The 19,201-nt window shown below is 47.4% G+C and overlaps 1 protein-coding gene across 2 annotated transcripts in view; it reads right to left on the bottom strand.

Annotated features, from left to right (window-relative positions):
• KLHL2 (kelch like family member 2) overlaps nt 1–17,633 on the bottom strand; it is a 123,232-nt gene extending 105,599 nt beyond the window's left edge. Inside the window, exons 1-2 of one of the 2 annotated variants that reach the window (XM_070047275.2) lie at nt 17,347–17,633; nt 2,924–3,049 (exon numbers count right to left, since the gene is read on the bottom strand). Coding sequence is in view for 1 of the 2 variants with exons in the window: in XM_008273508.5 (XP_008271730.3) it covers nt 2,924–3,049; nt 17,347–17,372 (152 nt within the window). In the remaining variant the exon portion in view is untranslated. The remainder of the gene's footprint in view (nt 1–2,923; nt 3,050–17,346) is intronic. The other variant, XM_008273508.5, reaches the window with a different exon arrangement.
• Nucleotides 17,634–19,201: the final 1,568 nt, after the last annotated feature.

Raw genomic sequence — 19,201 nt, 5'->3', positions numbered from 1 at the left:
TCTCAACAGCTCAGAGAACATCAGAGCAAGCACTGACCCGTTAGACCATCCTGTCCACGCCTCTTATTTCATAGTCAAGGCTCAAAGAAGCGAATCAAGGCCTAAGACCAAAGAGTTTGTCCCAAAACTCAGGTCATTCTCCTCAAGAGGAGCACCAGGTGTTCCCATCCCTGCAGTCTGGTGAGTAACACCTGGGTCAACAGAGCCCCACGCACACACCACAGGAGCGGGCAGAGAGGAAAACATCAACAGGCCTGCTGACAGTTCTCTCAGACGTGTGAAGCAACAGAAAGAAGAGCCAGCCACTGAAGATCCCAGTCTTGGGGCAGGCACTCAGCCCAGCCGCTACGATGTGGGCATCCCGCATCAGAGTACCTGCGTCCCAAGCTTGGCTCTGGATCCGGACTCCAGCTGCCCACGAATGCAGATGCTAGCAGGTGGCAGCTCATGTAGCTGGGGTCCTGCCGCCCACATGGAAGACCCGCACTGAGTTCCCAGCTCCTGGCTTCAGCCTGACCCATTAACTGGCATCTGGAGACTGACCCAGCAGATGGGAGCTCTCTCCCTGACTCACTGCCTCTCAAATTACCTTAAAACAAGTTTTTGAATGTCCGTCGTAAGCACACAATTTTTCTTCCTTTTCTCTCAGTCCCACCTAGTAACCACTGCATTTTACATTCTAAAACTACTGTCACAACAGGATTAAAAAAAAAAAAAAAAACTGAAACAGCATGGCCAGCTCTGCTGGATTATCTCAGCTATATATTCTCCCAATGAATAAATGAAAACCCACATTTTGAAAGTGCTGTCAGAGCAATACTAGGAGGCAAATCAAATGATCCAATATTCAGTCTAACCTTCCCTGGTCTCTCTCCAACCCATTTTCCTTCCAGAAGCCAGTGTGTTCAAAATACAAATCTGATCATGTCACATCTCTACTTAAAATGCTCCAACAGCTTCCTCCTAAACAACTTCTGATGAAGACCAAACTGCTGGGCTCTAGCATGCTGGCCCTCACCTACCTACTCAACTCCTCTCTTGGTGTGGTTCCAGACTTCCTGCACTGCATTCCCACCACGGGACCCGGGCTTCAATCTAACCTCCAATCTAACCTCACTCCCACACTGACTTTACCCCCTTACCTTTTTTTACTTTCCAATCTTAGTATAATTATTCCTATCTACTGTTACCCACCTTCGCAGCACCAGCGAGCCCTCCTTCACAGCTCTTATTGCTATTACAAGTTATAGTAAACTACATTTGGGATTCTCTGGCGAATGTCTACATCCTACAGTCAACCATGGCGCCAGGAGGGAGCAAATGTATCTGCTTTTGCTCACCACTGCATCTCTAGTACCTACCAGAGAGTCATTTACTGAATTTAATTCAAGAACCAAATGATGAACCAACAGTGAGGACTTCAGGATGAACTGGCACACACAGGTAAAGGAAGGCTTAAGCCCCGCCCTTCCAGGCCAAGCTTCCAGCATTTTAGATGGGATGTGCATGGGGATTTCAGAAAGTTCAAGGAAAATGGAAGTTAAAGTTAATTTTGGTACAAAAAGTTTCTGAGATCCATGTACAGCTTTCCCATGGTCATTGTGAACACCCCTCATGTGCACAGTGCTGTCACAAAAGGAATGGCATAGGAAACAGCTTTCCAAAATGCTGAGAAAAAAACCAGTATTAATATAGACAGCAGCCTGTTACTGAAAAAGAAAAAAAAAACAGACTTTTTTAATTGACTGTGAATGTCACTCTCCTCACTGCATTAGCTCTCAAAACACTTGAGAATGCCCTTAGCAATGGGCATTCACTCCCTTAGCTACAACCACCACCACAAAGAGAGTTAACATTTCTGTCTACAGGTTTCTTTCTGTATTCTTTGTAATAGTGAGCTAGAAATCCTTGACTACTGCTGTCCAATAAAATTGTAATGCAAGCAACGTCACATTAAAAAGGTAGAAACTAGTGAAATTAACTTTACTAAGTTTTATTTAACCCAAAAATCCAATATATTTTAATTTCAACATGTAATCAATATTTTTCCATTTAATGTGTTACATAATTTATCAAAAACAATTCTATAAAATATTAAAACATACATTTAAAATATTCAGCTATTTTAGAAATTAACCTTAATACCACTTCTAATGCCAGTGATCCTAGATAACATTAATAGGCCAACACATATCTCAATTTTCTCTTGAAAATGCCCCATCACTTTATACATTTACGTTACAAACACTGAGTCAAAAGCACATTTATTTTGTTGATAAATGGTCCTATATAGTTTTTTCTTTTCTTTAATCCATAAATTTGTAATCAATATTTTTTAAAGTTACTAATGAAATATTCTACTTCTTGCTGCACTAAGTCTTAGAAACCCATTGTGTATTTTCCACTTACTGAGTGTCTCAATTCAAACTGGCAAAAGCTAGTTAGTTGTAGCTACCACATTGGACAGAAAAGCCCTACATCATCCACATTTCTGTTGAATTATATACTCCCTTCCTTTCTTTAAAAACTTGCAGGAGCAGGTGTTTGAAATAGCAGTTAAGTTAGTTGCCAGTTAGGACACAACAGAGTGTCTGTCTCAGCACCAGCTCCTATCTCCAGCTTCCTGCCAATATGGATGTGGGAGGAAAAATTCATTCACGTATGGTTCCTGCTACCCATGGAGGTGACCTGGGCTGAGTCCCCCAAATCCAGCTTCAGCCCAGGCCTAGGCATTGCAGGCACTGGGGAGTGAACCAGCAGGTGGGAGATTTCTGTCTGTCTCTTAAGAAAAACAAAATTTACAGAGCCTAGGTTTTCAATGCCCCCTCTACCAACACAACAATGGGGAAGAGGGTATTACTCACGACCAACAACTGAAAAATAAAAGAGACCAGTTGTTACATGTACATTAATGCAATGATACCTTCTTAACTCGTTCATGACTTTAAAAGCTTTCTTCATATGCCACGGATTCACTGTCACAGGGCAGTGTTTTTCGGTACTATCATCTTTTGAATCGAGAGGTTTCTGATGACCCTGCTTTGTGCATCTGTACATAAAAAAAAAAAAAAGAGAGAGAGAGAAATCATTAAAAATAATTTAGTTCCAGCTTATCAAACTACAGAAGACACAATGAATGCTTTCCTCCCCTACTTTCTTTGGAGAATGTCTCAATGACAGGCCAGCCTACTGTTAATACTAAGACACAGATCAGAACACTTCGTCATGGTCACTACAATCTCACCTAAACAGTTAGGGGTAATCACCTCCTTGGTGTCAGAGCCCTGTCAAAGATGAACACAGAAAACTCACTCAAAGTGGCTTAACAGATACCACCATGTAAATATGCTGAGAAATGATCTTCTGTGTCGGAAAATAACTTGCTTTTCTATCTGCTATAGTCACACATCACCGACAAAGCAAGACAGGAGTAGGACCACACTACACATGAACTTCAGATACTTACAATCACATTTAAATTGAACTCTCTGGCTGCAAAGGTACTGGCCCTATATGCTGTGGTCCTACACTAACGAGAGATTAACCAAGTGAGCCAGTGTTGACTATTTACCATATGGCAGCCACTGTACCAAGTCATTTGCGTTCATCATTTGTAATCCTCTCATCACGCCCTGGGAACTAATTACCATTATTATCCCCATTTATCCAATGATGAAGTTGAAACAAAAAAAAAAAAGTCTGGGTTGGGTGGTCAAGGGCAGAACTGGTAAGAATGTGGCCAATTTGCCTCTCCATCTCATTTTTTTCACTGATGTTCAATACCATTTCCTACACTCAAGAAGGGATATGTAACTTCATATTTAAATTTACAGTTTTCCATATTTAAATTTACAAAGCTGTATTAGAATTACTACAGAATTATTCTTTTAAGACTTGAGGGGCAAAAAATTAACAAGTAAAATCAAGGCACCATGAAAGGATAGAGAGAATCAACTGCAAATTAATGGACACAGGGGGCTTTTTGAAGTGATGGCTGCACAATTCTAAATTTACTAAAAATAATTGGATTGTGCAATTATAATGGGTAGACTTTATGGTATGTAAATTACACCTCAATAAAGCTATTACATTTTTTAAAAGGTACCAAATTAAGCCTAAAAAACCATACTTGTAGGAGCAAGCATTTAGCCTAGCAATTAAGACACCCACATTCCAAATCATAGTACTTGGATCAGAGTCCCTTCATCGGCTCCTGACTCTAACTTCCTGCCAGTGTGCACCCTGGGATTTAGCAGCTGATGGGTCACATAATTGGGTCCCTGCCACCCACTTGTGAAACCCAGACTGAGTTCCTAGCTGCTAGCTTCAGTCCTAGCCCAGTCTCAGCTGTGGTGGGCATTTGAGGTGTGAACCAGTACATGGAGGTATCTCTCTCTCTCTGATGAATAAAAATTTTTAAGTCATAGTTGTACTGTACATATATCACGCTAAAAACAAGCAATCATCATTTATTGCTGTAAGTCTCTTCCTTTCCCAAATCATTTCTGAAAGGATGGTTCCATTTTTAATACTGTACCACCACCATTCACTAATACAATTAACAATTTTTTTAGTGCTGATAATGTACTAAGCACCATCCTAAGAAACATGGAATACATTAGTGAATAAAACAAAGACCCCTGTCATCACAGAACTTGGAGTCTAGTGGGGAGAAGGGAAAGGCGGGAAACAGGAGTGAAGTAGATGGCATCTTAGAAAACATGGGAAAAAGAAAAAGTAGGGCAGGGTGAAAAGAGAAAGAAGTGTGAGGTGTCCCTTGTGGAGCACGTCGGGAGAACTGAGGCTGAACAGAAGACTGGGATGGGGCTGAGAACGTGGAGGTGAAGGAAACCTCGTTACACCATGTGACTGGTATGGCCAGAGCAAGGGGAAGAGGGACATGCAGACCACACAGGGCCTTGGAGGACAGTGTGAGGACTTTGGCTTGCACCTGGAGTGAGGCATTGCAGAGACGTGACACAACCCAAGTCGTGTTTCTGAAGGCCTGCTCTAGCTGCTGGCTCGGAAGAGTCTCTACGAGTCAAGGATGGAAAGGGGGTAACTTTTAGGAGGCTGTCACGGTAATACAGTAAAGGATAACTGGCTCAGAACATTGTCACAGCGGTGAAGGTGATGGTAAGTGGTTGGGCTCTGGATATTTTGAAAGTATAGCTAACAAGATTTGCTGACAGAATGGAAGTGCGTGTCAAAAAAAGTCAGACTGACTGAGTTTCCATTAACCTGGACTGGGAAGGCTGCAAGTAGAACCTATCTGGGGTAGGAAAAGCAAGAGTTCCGTGTTTACACACGTTGGCTTAAAGATTTCAGGCATCCAACTAAAGACATCAAATCATAAGATAAAGGTTGGAGTGGAGAGAATTATATAGCTGGAGATAAAAACTGGGGGCTCACTGTTTACATGGAGGTGGAATATGAAGCCAGGAAACCGGGACACTCATCATTAAGGAGACCTTATCCTTGCTCATTTCCTGGCACTAGCTGAGGCACCTGATTCTGTGAGCGTTTGCCCACTAGCAGTGGAAATCAGTTCTATTGCCTCACCACTTCAGAGTTTTCCAAGGGGCCTAACTGATGACTGGCACAAGGCAGCGCCTCCAGCGGGAAACCCCAGAGCTGCAGTGGGAGGAAGAGGGCCTCTCTGTTCCCTAGGGCTTCTTGGTGTGTGGGCATGTGTGCAGAGGACAAGCTACATCCGTCTAGAAAAGAGAAAGCAGTGTTAGGTCTAGAAGCAGACAGGTGAGAAAACAGTCACACCTGAAAAGGGATGCTGGGAAATCTCTTTACAAAGATACCTCAGAAAGTTCTGGAGGGAGGGAGGGAGGAGGGGAGGAGGGCTGGCGTCACTGCCTAGTGGGTAAAGCTGCTGCCTGCAAAGCCTGCACCCCACATAGGAGCCGTTCCAGTCCTGGCTGCTCCACTTCTGATCCAGGTCCCTGCTAATAACACCTGGAAAAGCAGCGGAGGACGGCCCAAGTGCTTGGATCCATGCACCCATGCGGGAGACACAGAAGAATCTCCTGGCTCTGACCTGGCCTAGCCCCAGCCATTGCAGCCGTTTGAGGCGTGAACAAGCAGATGAAAAATCTCTTTGTCCCTCCCTCTTCCTGTAACTCTTGCCTTTCAAATAAATAAATCTTTTAAAAAATGCTTCATGGAGGCGGGCATTTAGCCTAGTGGTCAGGATGCCCACATCCCATACTGGATGGAGTTCTTGGGTCTGATGCGCTGATCCAGCTCCAGATTCTGGTTTCCGGCTAATGCAGACCCTTTGAAGGCAGCAATGATGGCTCAAGGGACTGGGGTTTTGCCCCAGCTCCCAACTCCTGGCTTCGGCTCAGCCCAGTCCAAGCCATTGCAGGCATTTGGGGAGTAAACCAGTGGGTGGAAGCTCCCTATCTCTCTAATAAATAAAATACAAATAAAACTTTTTGTAGAAAAATGGAATTAAAAGGTAAGTTTATTTTGGTGCAAAAGATTTTTCTGAAATCCATGCATAATTTTTTCATAATACACATTTTCCACGAACTTTTTGAAGAACACTTATAGTATAAAACAGATATTCTCATCTTCACTGTAAAGAAAGCAGTGGGAAATCGGGCAAAGGAGCCATCGTGTAGACATATAGATCCATACTCACTTTCTGACCACACACACTGGATGTCCACACATATAGCAAGATAGTGATCCTTATCTGTTTCTAGTTTAATAATTCAAAGGTTCAGACAGAAGGAAAACACTATACTGAGGATTAGAAGAGTTTCCAATGCTCAGAGTGGAAGCAGCAGCGACTCTGCCCTCAAAAGAGTATCTTCTTTAAGAGTCAGAGTGTTTATATTTGCTTAAGAAATGAGGAATTAAACTGCCTGCATTACAGAATTAACCACCACAGCTGCCGCACCACAATCAATGCTCGAATCCGTGCTCTCTGGAAGCTGTTTTCAGCTCCCGCTTTCTCTCATGTGCTCCAAAAACTCTGCAAGGAAAGACTTTACTCAAAGCCTTAAAAGAATACGTAAGAAATCACACTGAATTTTCTTCTCACGCGTTCTCTGCACCCCTGCTGCACAGGTCTATTTTCAACACGAACGTCCTTTCTATGACTTTCCATCCCCTACGTGGCTTTGTGTTAGATGGCCTCTCATTCAGAAGCAGAACTGAGTAACACAAAATGACGCATCACTTCTAAAACCATAGATGTGAAAACTGCACACACTAGGAACAAGTGGCTAAGTGGGAGGTAAAGGCTTGCCCTTCAAGCCATCCCGGGGAAGGCCAGTTACACCTTCTCCCTCTTTCCCTTCTGAAGCCAACAGCCAGCCTTTTCCAGAAAAAGCTTCTCATTCTAAGAACTGTCTCCTCTAAAGGAGACCTTTTCAAGCGTCTTTCACCTTTAAAGTCTTTTCCAACTCTACGCTACAACTAGCCTTGCAATTATCCTACAGCCTATTGTGATTAAAACAGCTTCTAAAGTGGCTGAGGTGTCCCAGGCTTCGGATTCCACGGTACTGCCCACGCTTGGGACCAGTTAATCCCAAAGCCCTCCTTCAGCCACTGACTCCTGCAAATTCCCAACCATGGGCAAGACTGGCTTCCCACGTGACGTGACAAACTGCCGAAGAACACACAACTCGTGGTACTAAGTTCTGAGAGGAAGAAATTAAAGTCTCCAACCACTTGTCTCCCTCCAATGGCCAAGATTTCACAACCCTCGCAAACGTTCAAACGTAGTGCAACCATGCTGAGGACGCCTGAGCCATCAGGTGCACTTTCCCTGGCTATTTATTATTTGCTTCAGAACAACGATCTTCAATGGGGAGCAGAAGGATCTGAAGACCCCAAGTGTTTTTCCAAACCACACATGGCCACCCCTTCCCACGTGGAAAGTCAGGCCAGCTCTCTGCACCTCCAGAGGCAGGGGTGACAGGCAGCTTTGCTTGAATAAAAAAAGAAAAGAAAAACAAAACAGGTGATGTAATATGTCCCACCACCCACTTCCTCCCACCGCAGGACAATCCTCCCAGATTGAGAACAAGGACCGTAGAAAACACGAGTTGTTTATGTTTTTAGGGTTTTCTTAGTGGAAACAATGCGACAATTCAGGGGAATAATGCAGCTTCAAAAATTACCAGGGGATCAAAGACATTTCATGTTCCTGACACCACTACGTGGCCCCTGCGTGGTCACCACCATCTCTGCTCTCCCCTCTGCCTGTTCACCTCAAAGGCAGCGCGACTCCCCTGCCTGCAGTGAGTCACCCACCATTACTCACAAATTTCTGCCAAGTTCGCGTCAGCAGCTGTTGTTTTCAAAGTCACCATCCAGTGCTGTACTGCTTTGAAGTTTCTCCATTACTTTATAATATTTTTTCTACTTCCCTGCTGTCTTCCCAGCTACGCTTGCCTTCTGAAGCCACGTCTCACCAACACTGCTGCCACACACATCCAGGGTACCCAAAGTGGAGATGCAAACGTGACTAGTATTTTAACATCCTCTGCTGGGCTACTCCACACTTTTTATAACACTCGGACACGCCTCACCTCAACCAGACCACCACACTGCTCAGATGCTGCAGGAGTCAGCGACCTTCTCTCCTGCAAACGCACTTCAGTGGGTGGCAGGGCCGAAGTTTCAGCTTTTACAATTAACTAAAGGCAAGGAAACACATTCTGCAAATGTCCTTCAAGTCTTGGGAATTTAAACTTTTGGTAGGTATGGTGCCAATAAACTAGCTGTAATCTATACACATATGGCTATATTATCAGATAGATTATACTTTATAAAAAATATTAATGTCTGCCCTACAGACCTATAAGAACTTGGAACACATCTTCAGTATGTAAACCTCTGAACTGAATATGAAGCATCTTATGAGACAACAATAAACTCCCTATCCTGCGCTAAATCACAGAGCACCTTACAGACAGTATCATTACAAAGCCACTGAATACTTCAGAATGTAATACATACATGGTTAAAAGCTATAATTGCAATTTCGTTGATGTGGAAAAGAAACCAGAAAACCTAGAAATGCTCAATTTTACAAAAATGGATCAGCAGTTAAAAACCAGAACCCTCAACCCAGTGAAGGACAGGGAGGGCCACTACACACCACCCCTGTGCTCCCCCATAACTGACTGCGTGGCTGTGTGGCTGTCTGCTAGGTGTCGGGCGGAACACTGGCAGGAGGCGGGTGGTTGGGAGGCTGAGGTGGGGAGGTCCATGGAAGCAGGAGTATAATTGCTCTCTGATAGTAGAACAATAGAGCTGTAAAAAACTCCCCTCAGTTCCACTCAGCTCTCTCCCTCTTTCCCTCCCACCTACATGACAAGCACAGCACAATCAGGCACTTTTTGTCCCTGACAGTGACTTACCAGGAAAGGGACTAGGGTAAAAGCGTGTCTTATGCAAGATCAATCTTTTAGAGAGCATTTTCATTTCTTTATTTATCTGAGAGGTACAGTTACAAAGAGAGGGAGAGACAGAGAGAGGTCTTCCATCTGCTGGTTCACTCCACAAGTGGCCCCTATGGCCAGGGATGGGCCAATCCAAAGCCAGGAGCCGGGAGCTTCTTCCGATCTCCCATGTGGGTGCAGGGGCCCAAGGACTTGGGCATCTTCTACTGCTTTCCCAGGCCACAGCAGAGAGCTGGATCGGAAAAGGGGTAGCTGGGTCCTGAACCGGCACCCATATGGGATACCAATGCCACAGGTAGAGGCTAAGCCTGCTACGTCGCAGTGCCGGCCCCTAGAGAGTATTTCATAAACAATTAACAAAGCACTGTCAGAGGCTGGCGCTGCGGCTCACTAAGCTAAGCCTCCGCCTTGCGGTGCCGGCACACCGGGTTCTAGTCCCGGTCGGGGCGCCGGATTCTGTCCCGGTTGCCCCTCTTCCAGGCCAGCTCTCTGCTGTGGCCAGGGAGTGCAGCGGAGGATGGCCCAAGTGCTTGGGCCCTGCACCCCATGGGAGACCAGGAGAAGCACCTGACTCCTGCCATCGGATCAGTGCGGTGTGGCGGCCATTGTGGGGGTGAACCAACGGCAAAAGGAAGACCTTTCTCTCTGTCTCTCTCACTGTCCACTCTGCCTCTCCAAAAATAAATAAATAAATAAATAAAAACAAAGCACTGTCAGAGCTGGGTATCTGTGAGATGCTCAAACAGGGAAGAGAAGGTTGACCCACTTCAAACAGCCCCATGTCTTTTGCCACTCGTGTTTCTGACCTTTCTTTTGCCTCTTTTCCTACTACTGCTAGTCACTAAGAGGGTCCACTACTGGTCACTATGAGGGGCAGCAATCTGACTTAGCAGTTCTGAACACTGGCCCACATTTTCCAGCACTTGAACAAAAAAGGACTACAAGAGAAGCAGGATCAGGAAGACTGGAACTGTAGTCTTGCCTGTGCCAAATACTAACAAAGTGACCTTGGGTCAATCACGTTCTGTCTGGGCTTCAGACAGTTAATTACAAACATTAGTCTACAAATAAGTCTGAGTGTGAGATGTAACACAAATGTCAAAGGTATTCACTTTACCTACTAATGTCAGAGAACTATTATAAGCATTCAACACTATATGAAATTATAGTTTACAAAGAAAAAATGTTGAGGTCAGGAGTGAAACTGAATAAGCAGATATATTCTTACCAATACTGTGGGCCTCCCTCATTTTTAATTGTAACATTCAACTCCAAATTATTAGAAATACTCAGAATGAGAACAGCTGTGATAGGTATTTTCTACCTAAATGCCCACCGCATGCCTTGTTCTAGGCAGGGTGAGGGGTATCAGTGAGGGAGCAAAAGGACCCTTCTGCAGTTACTGTCTAACTGGGAGGCCCTCATGTCCCAGCCAGCACACAGGTGCAAGATTACTGGCTCCTGATTAGAAGACACTATAGGAATGCAACAACATGCTGGAATGAACTGGAATAAAAATTAAAGACTTTGTGAAGGAGATGGGGCTCCAACCAGCCTCCCAGGAAGTCCACACTACTTTAACCAGGGACAGGAGGATGGAAGCGTAGGAAAAGGACAGACAATCCCGGCAGGCCTGCGATAAGGCAGGAGACTGAATCACACGACGACCTCAGATCTAGAAGGTCAAAATGTCGACAGGTTGTGACTGCCGGAGGATCTGGTTCTGACAAGTCACATCATGTGACTCTTAGATGCTAGAGGGTAAAAGAATAGGTGACTGAAAGGTGAGGAGAGAATACACAGAGTTCAAAGGAGACCACTGGAAAAAAGTCAGCATCCAATGATGAAATTCATTCACCACAACGGGGACAGTGACAACAGATACTTGAAATCAAGACTCCATAGTCCATGGGGACCAGTGACACGTGGAAGACGAAGAGAGACAAATCAAAGAAAAGAATAGTTATCCCACTGAGTAAGTAGAGCTAATTAATATACAGTGAAGTCAGTCTGAGAACAAAGATTTGAACTCAGTTTTAGACATGCCATGTTTGAGCTATGAACTAAAATCAGAGCTTACTCAAAGCTCAGAATTCAAGACCAACACACAGATCTAGGTCTCAGACTTCAGATACAAATGGAGGCCGGCGCCGCGGCTCAATAGGCTAATCCTCCACCTAGCAGCGCCGGCACACGGGGTTCTAGTCTCGGTGGGGGCGCCGGATTCTGTCCCGGTTGCCCCTCTTCCAGGCCAGCTCTCTGCTCTGGCCCAGGAAGGCAGTGGAGGATGGCCCAAGTGCTTGGGCCCTGCACCCCATGGGAGACCAGGAGAAGCACCTGGCTCCTGCCTTCGGATCAGCGCGGTGCGCCGCCCACAGCGTGCCAGCCATGGCGGCCACTGGAGGGTGAACCAACGAGAAAGGAAGACTTTCTCTGTTTCTCTCTCTCTCACTATCCACTCTGCCTTTAAAAAAAAAGATACAAATAGAGCCATGAGTTGGGGATTAATCATTGAAAAGACTTGGCACAGCCTACTTCTGCTGCTCATAAACAGTACTAGAAAAGAAGTCATCAAAGACAAAGAAAATGATCCAGATAAGAGTCCCTGGTTTTCCCAATCATGAATAAACTTTGGAAAGTAACTTATCCTTTATTTCCTCAGCTGGAAAAAAAAAAAAAGAAAGAAAGAAAGAAAAGAAAACCCTACAAACCCAAGAGACTTGCATTATAAGATTTTTGACCAGATTAATACAATAATGTAAATCACATTTAGCAATGTAGAAACTAGAAGAGGAAAACAAAAGTGGTGTCATGGGAAGCAAGGGTTTGCTTTTCAAGGCAGATCAGTGAAAGGAACATGTCAAAGGAGTAGTTTAGCAAATGCCAATTGCCTAAAATGTAAGACAGTACAGTGTATAACACACAGGAAGTATTCTCTTCTACTCATTAGAGCAATTATCTCACTGTGCAAAGAAGGGAAGAATGTCTGCACTTGCTGTTCCCTTTACCTTGTAAGCCATTCTCCCCCTTTTTTTTTTTTTTTTGGACAGGCAGAGTGGACAGTGAGAGAGAGAGATAGAGAGAAAGGTCTTCATTTGCCGTTGGTTCACCCTCCAATGGCCGCCGCGGCCGGCGCGCTGCAGCCGGCGCACCGCGCTGATCCAATGGCAGGAGCCAGGAGCCAGGTGCTTCTCCTGGTCTCCCATGGGGTGCAGGGCCCAAGCACCTGGGCCATCCTCCACTGCACTCCCTGGCCACAGCAGAGAGCTGGCCTGGAAGAGGGGCAACCGGGACAGAATCCGGCGCCCCGACCGGGACTAGAACCTGGTACGCCGGCACCGCTAGGCGGAGGATTAGCCTAGTGAGCTGCGGGGCCGGCCATTCTCCCTTTCTAGACTCTGCTCAAACACCTAAATACTCCCTCATCAGGACCCTATCTGAACTCTCACTCTCTGCACTTTGCTACTCTCTACTCCCTATCCTGCTTTAGTTTTCCTTAGAATATTCACTACTATGAATACATTATATATTATATACTTAGCTATTTTACATATATACATATATAAATATTAGCTGTTAGTTTCAATCATGAAGAAAGACTTTGTTCTGTTTTCTGAGATACCTCTACAACCTGGCCATAGTCAGCATTTAATAAGCACGGATTTAAAAGAAGAACCCAAACTGCCTCATCACCAGTGGTAACCATATCTGGAATCTGGAAGAAGAATGACAGAAAAGCAACTGAAAGGCATAAACTTCTGGCGGATCCTAGGAAGTCCAAGGCTTTTCACAAACACTCCTAGCGCAAATCCACGAGTCATGAGTGAGCACAAGCACCACCACTATTTACTGAATGCCTACTGTGAGACTTGAATCAGAAACAAGACGTGTGGGAGGGAGGTCTGTGATCTTCCAGCATCAGAAATGTTTCAGACCACCACATACACATTTCTTGTTTCCAGACTCCACCTCTCAAGTTCCCAAGTGCATCCCAGAATTGAATACACTTCCTTCAACACACATGGGTCCCTATGTCTCCTCTCACCATTATGCTGTGGGCCGTTACTGCTCCTAAATGTTTTAAACATCTTTGTCTACCACGCCTATGATGTAAGAGATGTCCAATTCACATGGAGGACTAATTTAAAAAAAGCAAGAATACACCCCAATGCACTTTATAAAAGACAAGCAAATGAACACTGGCATAACCTGTCCCGAAGTTCTAAATCCAAAGTAATCCACTCCTTAGAAGAATGGAAAACATCAACGGGTCCAGTAGTTGGCAAATGTTGGGCTTCAGTGAATTTTCTACTGGTCTGTAACAAAATGAAGACAGTGTAAAAAGTTTCCAAAAACTGTATTTATTCAACTCAAGGACTCGCCTTCAGCCAGATGACGTCTCCTTATTTTTGAGGAAGAGTATTAAACACCCTTTCTTTCATAAAAAGATTGTGATGGTTGATAATTATTATCTTGTCAATAATTCTTTTGACACAATCAAAAAAACTCAGCAATTCTATATTGAACTTTGTTTTCATTTTACAGGTCAGTGAAGTCCAAAAATCTGAGAACTGCTGCTCTAAGCCAACCAATCTGCTGCGTAAATCCCTTAGAATACGGTCAACAAGTTGTCTGCCTGTGAGTGAACACAGCTGGTGACGAGTCTCCAATCATGTGAAAGCACCAGGTGAAAAATCATGGTTGTAACTGAGGCCTAGTTTTGTGAAGGCCAAGCAAAAAAGCGAGGCCTGTGGGAGTATGCCAACTTGTGAGAGAGAAGCCAGTAAGAAAATCAGGGCCAAGAAAACTGCTCAGGGAGGGGAGCTCAGGCCTTCAAGCCTTCCTCCAACTTAATGATTAGGAAAATCCTTATACAACGACTACAAAAGTTACAATATGTAAAACAGTCCTGAGGCCAGGGCTCATCAGTGTAGATAGCTCCACTTAACCACCTGAAGTTTCTTTCTAATCTACACCTAATTTTTAGTTGCACAGCTTCTGGGTCTTGTCAGAAGCAAATGTCACAGTGTCTCAACATCACCCAGACCTCAAAATGCAACAGAATCTAAATGCCACATATACTTCAGGATGCAAAAAGCAGTAAGAAGAAATATAAAGTCCAACAAGAATCAATATGAGATCAAAAAGGATGGGGAGGGGAGGGAGCATGTTGTGCAGTGGTCACGTTGCTGGCTGGGATGCCTGCATCCCATGTTTGAGTGCCTGGTTCAAGTCCTGGCTACCTCTCCTTCTGATCCAGCTTCCTGTTAATGCACACCTGGGAGGTGGCAGATGATGGCTCAAGTACTCGAGTCCCTGCCACTCCCGTGGGAGACTCAGACTGAATTCTGTACTCCTGGCTTCAGTGTGGCCCAGCCCCAGCTGCTGTGAGCATTTGGGGAATAAACCAACAGATGGAAGATCTCTCTCCATATTTCCATGTCTCCACGACTCTCCTCTTCAAGTAAAGACACCCCTCTTCAAGTAAAATTAAACCAGTGGATGGAAGATCTCTCAGGTGTGAGGACAATGTAAACTCGACTAGTTATTCACAGAGAAGTACAAGCAAGTGCTCCAGCCCAGCGCCAGGCAGAGACAGCCATTCAACAGCTGCCGACCGAATGAATTCATCGACAGACATTCACACACACACAACCAGTCCTTGCTTTCAACCACACCACCCAAGACACTCTTAAGTCCAGGTCAAACATCTTGTTTTGCATTAAAGCTCCGACTAGACACCTATCCTTGTGAAAATCCGAGTTTTTCCCAATAACTTCCACTGGCCTCAGTCTTGTTCCAATCACAACAATGAAGCCCCTTCCCAAAGATGCTCCCAAAGATGCTGCCTGTATTTCTCAAAGCCAGCACCCTCAACCAGGCAGGCAGGAAGTTCAAGGGCGTGGAGGCAACTACGTCAACAGGTGAAGGGGAAGTGGGGGGGCCTTCTGATCTATGGAAAGGTAAATAACACTACAACAAACTCTGGAATTAAGGCTACAATCAAATAAAACCTATTTACATCTATCACTAAATGGATGTGCAGAATTATAAAACAAATCTCCCCGACTTCAGCCACTCGTGAGCGAAGGGAGCGTTAGCAATTCTCTCACCCATGCTGGCACCCCAGGTTTGTCACTGTATCTCAGCCTCTCATTGTTCCAGCAGTACCGACGGGGTCTCAGCACCCAATAACTGGGCTGGACACCAAAATCAGGATGGGCTGATCTGCCCTAGCTTCAGTCTGATCAGTATTTGCATACACACATCGACTGCATTTGTTTCTTGCTTCAGGTTAAACCACTCGCTATGCCTTTCCTCCCTGGTGCCAGAGCCTGCTTTGTCCACACCCTTCTTCTCACCTGCATTCGAAGACTCCCCGTTCCTCCCTGTAGTTCCTTGCACTACAGAAGTAAAAAGGGACTGCAGACAACTGCCACAAAGTGGGTGGCCGGTGTACTACAGATGAGGTGCCCACATGTTATCTATGCCGTGCCGGGCGTTGTCTAGAAATACAGAGAACACATCCAGCCATGAGCGCTCCCGAGCGTGTGCACAATGCTGATGCTAACGATCCACCATCACGGTCCCTCCGACCTGCTGAAGGGGAGGACCAGACCACAGAGCCCTCAAAGGCACCGCAGTCAAGGAGCGGCTGAGCCTCCGCTGCTTCCATCAGCAGAGGAGGGTCAGTGCAAGAGTCTAAGCATGGCCTCTCCAGATCCCCATGACCTGTTCCACTCGAGCTAGAAATTGTGTAACGTACTTTCAGAAACTGCAGTTCCGAATCCCATTAGTTCTCCTAAAAGAAACGACATCAAAAAATCTTTTCAGCCCAAATCGGATTTTCCATATTTTGGCTGGAACTCGGCCAAATAACCACAAGAGGCTGGTGCGGTATACAACTGGCATGGAGTGAGACTGGCCAAATCTAACTGAAAAAAACGGTAAGGCTCCATGAAACAGCTCTCAGAGAAAGGGACACTGTTCCTTAGAATGAGACTGCCGGCGGTTTGAAAAGTCAAGATTCAAAGGGCTCTTGTTCCTTCACAAAGGTGAAACTCAGGATAGCACATCAAAATGGAATTGCTCAAAAACTCCTGGGGATTGACGGCCACACTTCTACCAAGATGCTAAAAAAATTAATTAATTTAAAAAACCCTTGTACTGAATAATGCAACAATACCTCCCACATAATTCTTCAGCTGCTATTATTTCTAGAAAGTAATTCTGTTTGCAGCTAGCTGATCCTAACCGTGCTCAGGTACCAAGGAAATAGACACCTGTGCCTGGCAGGTCGCTACGATACTCATCCGCCCAAGGTGCCCAGGAACCAGAAAATGCTCTGATTTCTGGATACAATCGTCTGCAGCGCCAGGTAAGAGGTCACATGCCCTAAACGGCCGCGGCTCGTCCAGCGAGTGACGGACAAGCTCCCGGGATATCAATGTTGTCAGAAATTCGGGGGAAGCAGGCAAGCAAGCAAGCAAGCGAGCTCGCACTGATTCACCGAGACACCGGGCATCTGGTACTTTCCAGCTTCCTCCTTCCTAGGGACTCCGCGCATCCCACAGCCATCGCTCCGAAAGACGCAGGCAGCCCGTGCGTTCCGGGGAGGCAGCCACAGGACAGACGGCGGCCCCCGCGCACCGGCCCATCCCGAATCTTCCATCCGCCGGGGATCGGGAAGACACCCCCACACCACCACCACCACCACCACCAGCACCTTCCCGGGGCTCCTGGGCAGGGCGCTAAGTCCCCGCCCGGCCAGCGCGAGTTTCCGCCCGCGTCCACCTCCAGGCTGCGGGCACCGCGCCTCGTCACGCCCCGCATCTCCCACCTCCCGCGGGGCCCCCGGCGGCTCCGCAGCGGCGCGCGTGGCCGCAGCGGCACAGCCCGCCCGCTCACTCACGCGGCAGGCAGCGGCGGCGTCTCCATGGTGGCTCCTCGCGGGCTTCAGCACGCAGGCACCGACCGCCGCCGCCAGCACCATTCCAGCCGCGGACGCCGGCACGGCCCGCCCGCCGGGCTGCGTTCCATGCGCCCCGGAGGGGGGCGCCGCGCTCGCCTCACCGCGCGCCACCACCTGCGGCGGCGGCCCCCGCGGCCATGGCCCGCTCGGCCGGGCGCGCTCCGTCTGCCTGCGCGGCTCCCGCGCTCGCCCGAGTGCGGGGCGGACGCGCGGGCTCGGCCACTTCCGGGTTCGGCCCCGGCCGGCGCCGACGCCGTGACGGGCCGGCGATGCGGCCTCCCGCGGCGGCCGCGGACCCTCCCTCGGCGCCGCCCCTTCCTCCTGCGGCGGCGGCGGCGGCGGCGGCTCGCGGGGGCGGGCTGGCGTGCCCGGCGCGGGCCTCGGGGCGCTGGGGCTTTCTGGAAGAAGCGCGGCGTGAACGCTCGGGGCTCCCCCTGCGCTGCTTGCCGGGCGCGTTCCCCGGGTCCTCTGATGGTTTGCGCCTGTGCGGGGATGGGGGGGACAAGGGAGAGGCAGGCGCCCCCAGCCTCTGCCTGTACACGTGGTGAAACTGAGGCAAGCAGCCTGTGCAGCGGCTGTCGCCCGAAGCTGGGGGGGTCTCTCCTCGGCTTGGGAGCCGCTCCCTGGACAAGCGAAGTGAGCACCTCCGTAGGCAAGATCTGGGGACAGGGAGACAGAAAAGAGCAGAACCGAGTCTGGGCTTGTGGAGCTGTCCGCGTAGACGGGGCAAGAGGACCTGGAAACAGGGAAGAAAAATAAGAGGGAGCGGTCAAGGGAGGCCTCTCTAAAGCTCGGAGACAGAACAACGCGAGCCTTGAGTAAGGCCGAGAAAGCCGAGGGCAGAGGGCAGGGCTGCCTTGTTGAGGAACTGTTTTAGGAAGCTTGGTGGGCCCGGCGTGCCCGCTGGCATGGCAGCACCTGGGCACTGGGTGGGGACGCGAAATCTCCGGGCCCAGCTCAGACTCGTCAGGAACTCTGGAGGCGGGGCCCTGCTGATGTGTGCAATACGCAGCCCTCCCGTTTGAGACCCTCTGTTGTGGCCCAAGCTGGCTTGAGGGCAGAAGCAGCTGGAAGGAGCGCTTGGGGAGGGCCAGGGCACTCAAACCCATAGAGGCATGCTAGGCTGCAGTCAGGGATGGGCCTCTTGTGAGATGAGAAGCAATTGGAAAACTGTGAGCAGCTAGCCCGGGTCGTGAAAACGATGACTTCGTGGTCAGAGCCTCAGCCTGCAACAGGGGCAGCCCATATGGACATGGGTATCGGTTAGAGACCCAGCCGCTCCACTTCCAATCCAGCTCCTTGATAATGTGGCTGGGAAAGCAGAGGGTGACCCAAAGTGGGAGATCCCAGGAGACGCTCCTGGCTCCTGGCTTTGATCTGGCCCAGCCCCAGCAGTTGTGGCCATTTGGGGAGTGAATTAGCAGAAGAAAGATCTCTGTGTGTTTTCCCTTTTTTCTCTGTACCTCTGCCTTTCAAATAAATAATTTTTTTAAAAGATGACTTGGGATATCTTAAAATACTGCACCAATAAAAAGGGAGAACACAAATATATAAAACGTAATTGGCAGAATGTTAATTTTTGAGGCCATGTGATGCTGGGTGCTTAGGGTTGGTCATAATTTATGTATTTTGTGTGAATGTTTTTAAAAGTAATAGTTAACTTTGTTGGTGTATGGACGATATACAGAGAGAAAGTAACAAGCAGTCAGAGAGATTAGCCTCACTGGATGAAAACCAAGGATGGCTGGACTGGAGTCCCAGGGGTTGGGGGCAGTGATCAGTGTAGAAAATACTG

The sequence above is a fragment of the Oryctolagus cuniculus genome, chromosome 8, assembly GCF_051225735.1.
Source record: "Oryctolagus cuniculus isolate XC-2025 breed Fujian yellow rabbit chromosome 8, ASM5122573v1, whole genome shotgun sequence".
NCBI classification, from domain to species: Eukaryota; Metazoa; Chordata; class Mammalia; order Lagomorpha; family Leporidae; genus Oryctolagus; species Oryctolagus cuniculus.
Note: the sequence above shows the minus strand (reverse complement) of the source record. Positions and strands in the feature narration are given on the sequence as shown.